The sequence below is a fragment of the Populus nigra genome, chromosome 4, assembly GCF_951802175.1.
Source record: "Populus nigra chromosome 4, ddPopNigr1.1, whole genome shotgun sequence".
In the NCBI taxonomy this organism is placed as follows: domain Eukaryota; kingdom Viridiplantae; phylum Streptophyta; class Magnoliopsida; order Malpighiales; family Salicaceae; genus Populus; species Populus nigra.
Window position 1 is genome coordinate 20,740,658 of NC_084855.1, and position 3,665 is coordinate 20,744,322.

Consider the following 3,665-nt stretch of genomic DNA (forward strand, 5'->3'; position numbering starts at 1 on the left):
TTATGATTATGATTTTTATACTCAAAACTGAACGCCCCCTTTCACTTTAAAGCACCCCTGTGCTCTTCACACTTTAAAGCACTCATCTATTTATAATGGTCAAACACTTAGTGAACCAAAAATGAATGAAGTTGGTGACTAAGTTTGCAAAACTCGAAGGCTACTCTACTATTACTTGATCCCCACTTCATTTATTTAGCCACTATTCCAAGAAAAAATAAGTAATACCCCAACAGAGAAAACATGTCTTATTTTTAAAACCATCCAAAATTCCTATTTCCAAACTCAAAAATCGGTTGCTAAACCAAAGGAGTGGACCGGACGGCATGTTTCAGGTGAAAGACAATTGAGAGAACTAGAACGTGCTGATGACAAACAGGGAGGTTTGATCCTTTAGTTCAACAATTGCTACTTGACCTTTATTTACTTCTTAATGCAAATAAACTTTATGGTTTGGAGTGAATTATCTCCTCGCTCCTTTCTTAGAAAGAAGATAAAAAAGAACCCTCACGGTTTGAAATGAATTATCTCCACGCTGCTTTCTGAAAAGAAGGTAGACAAATGCTCTGTTGAAATTGCATGCTTACCTTCCTCTGTGTTGAAAAACTGTGATGAGATCACTTTGTTATCCTCTGGAATTCGCTCACCTTCCTAGAAGTTTCTTCTAAAACAAGCTCACATGGCCTTGGCATCAAACGGCTGATTAATTTAATGTATTTTAGACCTCCTTGTTATACTACACGAAATTATTGCAGCTAAATGACACAAGTAGATATGTATCTTTCGGCTCTGGCTAGTTCCCATAAGTCTACTACTTTCATGGCTGTTCATTGTGCTCTCATTATAAATTAATTATTTTTCTGCAAAGACTTGTATTCTGGATCTTTGACATTTTAATTTCTTGGGCCCCATTCAGAAAAGTTTTTCACAAGGATGATTCCCGGCATCTGCTTAACAAAATTCCTTGTGACACCACGTACAAGGGCATCCAGGTTCCAATGGAAAGAAAAAGAGATAGCTTTGGCCAGCACATAGTATACATTCATTTGTCAAATTCTTGATCTTATTCAAACTAAAATGTTGCTAGGTCGCTATCAGTGAGGTCACGCATCCGTCGACAAGGAACAGGATTCATAAGTTTTGCCAATTTCTCTGTATAATTATCATGCCCCTGTATTCTTTTATTGGACGGTACACATTGCTGGGTCAATCAATTTTAACTTTTCTTTGTAGTGAAAGAGAAAATCAAACTCTTTATTTTTTTTTTCGAAGAGTTATTCAATGGTGGCTCCACACCAATTTCCTTGTGGTTTCCAACTCTATTCCTAAATATTTGTTTCCCTTATCAAAGTCCACCATGTTTATCTCCAACCACAATGCTTCACCTTCAAACAACCTTCTTTTGATCTAATATACCTTCTTTTGCCTATGGTGATCATGGACTTGGATTTTGAAAGACATAGCAAAAGAAGAAAAACCAAGCTTGAAGATGATCCACAAACAACTGGAATGGAGCTTCTACCGAGGGAGATCGCTCAAGATATACTTTCAAGATTGCCCATCACTTCTTTGGTGAAATTCAAGTGTGTTTGCCGAGCTTGGCGCGCCATGGCGCTGGACCCTGAGGTTGTAAATTTATATCTCTCTTGCTCAACTCAGGAAACAGATCCTTGCGTAATCCTTCACTGCGACTTTCCCATCAGAAACAATCTTTACTTCGTTGATTTCGCTGCCCACGAAGAAGAAAAGGAGAAGGTGAAAAGAATTCGAGCACCTTTTTCTTCTATGATGCCGGAGTTTGAAGTGGTAGGTTCCTGTAATGGTTTACTATGCCTATCCGACTCGTTGTTCAACGATTCTCTTTATATCTATAATCCTTTCACGGGCAGATATAAAGAGCTGCCAAAATCCTTGCAGTATCCTGATCAAGAAGTGGTGTTTGGGTTCGGTTTCAATCCCAAGACTAATGAGTACAAGGTAATTAGGATTGTGTATTATAGGAATGGGCATGGCAGATACCCTCGGTCACGTAGAATCATTTATCCACTATCACAAGTCCAAATCTTAACACTAGGCTGCCCTGGATGGCGAAGTCTAGGCAAAGTGTCATACCGGCTAGTTCGCCGGGCATCAGAGACCCTGGTTAATGGAAGGCTTCACTGGGTTAGCCGACCATGTAGAAACAAGCCTGCCCGCAGGCTGGTCTCATTCGACTTGACCGATGAGCAATTCCGAGAAGTCCCGAAACCGGACTGCGGTGGCCTAAATAGGTGCGACTATCATCTAGCTGTTCTGAGAGGCTGTCTCTCTGTTGCTGTTTATTGCAATTATGGAAGACTGGAGATCTGGGTCATGAAGGAGTACAATGTGAAGGAGTCATGGGTTAAAGAATACAATATTGGAGCGTACATGCCAAAGGGTTTGAAGCAAAATCTTGTCCGACCTCTGAAGATATGGAAGAATGCCTCAAATGGAAGGGCTGTTAGAGCTCTATGCGTGTTGAAGAATGGTGAAATCCTGCTGGAGTACAAGAACAGAGCTCTGGTTTCTTATGACCCAAAGAAGGGAAAATTTAAGGATATCGACTTACAAGGGACGCCGAAATGGTTCCAAACAGTAGTTCATGTGGGCAGCCTGAACTGGATTGATACTCCAAGTGACTAGCACAGCCATGGATCGGGTACTTCTCCCTTCGTGAGTTGATCTCTCCTTGTCCTGAAACAAAAAAAAATTCTGTTTCTGTTTCAATTGTTCGCTTTTATCATTAGGCTCTCATTAGACTATCAAACCCCACACGCATTTACAGACTCCAATAATCTAAGTATATTGGCGTGTATGAATATTGAATATTAATATTGGATCGATTGCAATGCAAGAGAATATTTATGTCTCATGTAAGAAGTAGACAAGATCAGTTCGTATAGGTTAAGATTAATCCCTTGTATTAGTGGGGTTTTAAGTCCAGCTCCCCCTCCTTTGCTGCTCGAACAATCAACCAACCCTTCCTTTTTTACATTAACAATTAACCACTAATGTAAAAATTAGTGTTAATACTAATACACTAAAAGAGTTCCGTATTTTCCTGTGCATTACTGTGTTTCACGGTGAATGGTATTGCTCATTGAACAATATTTATTTTTTGTTTTAGTAACTCAACCTTTTTGTTTTCAATTTCATTGTTTTGTATGATATTTGTGGTATTTTACATGTTGATTTTTTCTTTTCCTTGTATTTTCTTGACAATTCAATGTGTTGGGTGAAATTTTAAAACTAATTTAAAGGCTAATTTCATGAAAAAAAAAAATTAAAATTGTAATGTTAAGAAAAATTAAAAGAAGGACCAAAATAAAATAAAATAAAATAAACCTAAAGGGTCTTTTTTCTTATTAGCACAAAAAAGCTACTTTTGTCCAAAAATTTTCCATACACTCCCTTGTAGTCCCTATAATTTTAGGATTTTATATTTAGATCCTAAACTTTATTTATTTCATGTTTCAGTCCTAAAATTTCAGTCTCTATAATTTTATATTATTATTGTTGTTGTTGTTATAGAAAATATCTTTGAATCAATGTATTAAAATAATATTTAAATGATTATACAATTATGCTTTAATTTTTTAAAAATATTAAAGACTTTTTATGATGATATTATTAATTGCTTTATT

At 36.9% G+C, this 3,665-nt stretch overlaps 1 protein-coding gene across 1 annotated transcript; it reads left to right on the forward strand.

The window, feature by feature from the left end:
* The first annotated feature begins 1,098 nt into the window (after positions 1–1,098).
* LOC133690502 (F-box protein At3g07870) lies at positions 1,099–2,893 on the forward strand. The gene has a single exon (XM_062110726.1). The coding sequence runs from the start codon at positions 1,429–1,431 to the stop codon at positions 2,662–2,664; it is 1,236 nt and encodes a 411-aa protein (XP_061966710.1). The 5' UTR covers positions 1,099–1,428; the 3' UTR covers positions 2,665–2,893.
* Positions 2,894–3,665: the final 772 nt, after the last annotated feature.

Coding starts and splice junctions, on each gene's coding strand:
- LOC133690502 (XM_062110726.1), top strand. CDS start 1,429: ATGGTGATCATGGACTTGGATTTTGAAAGACATAGCAAAAGAAGAAAA.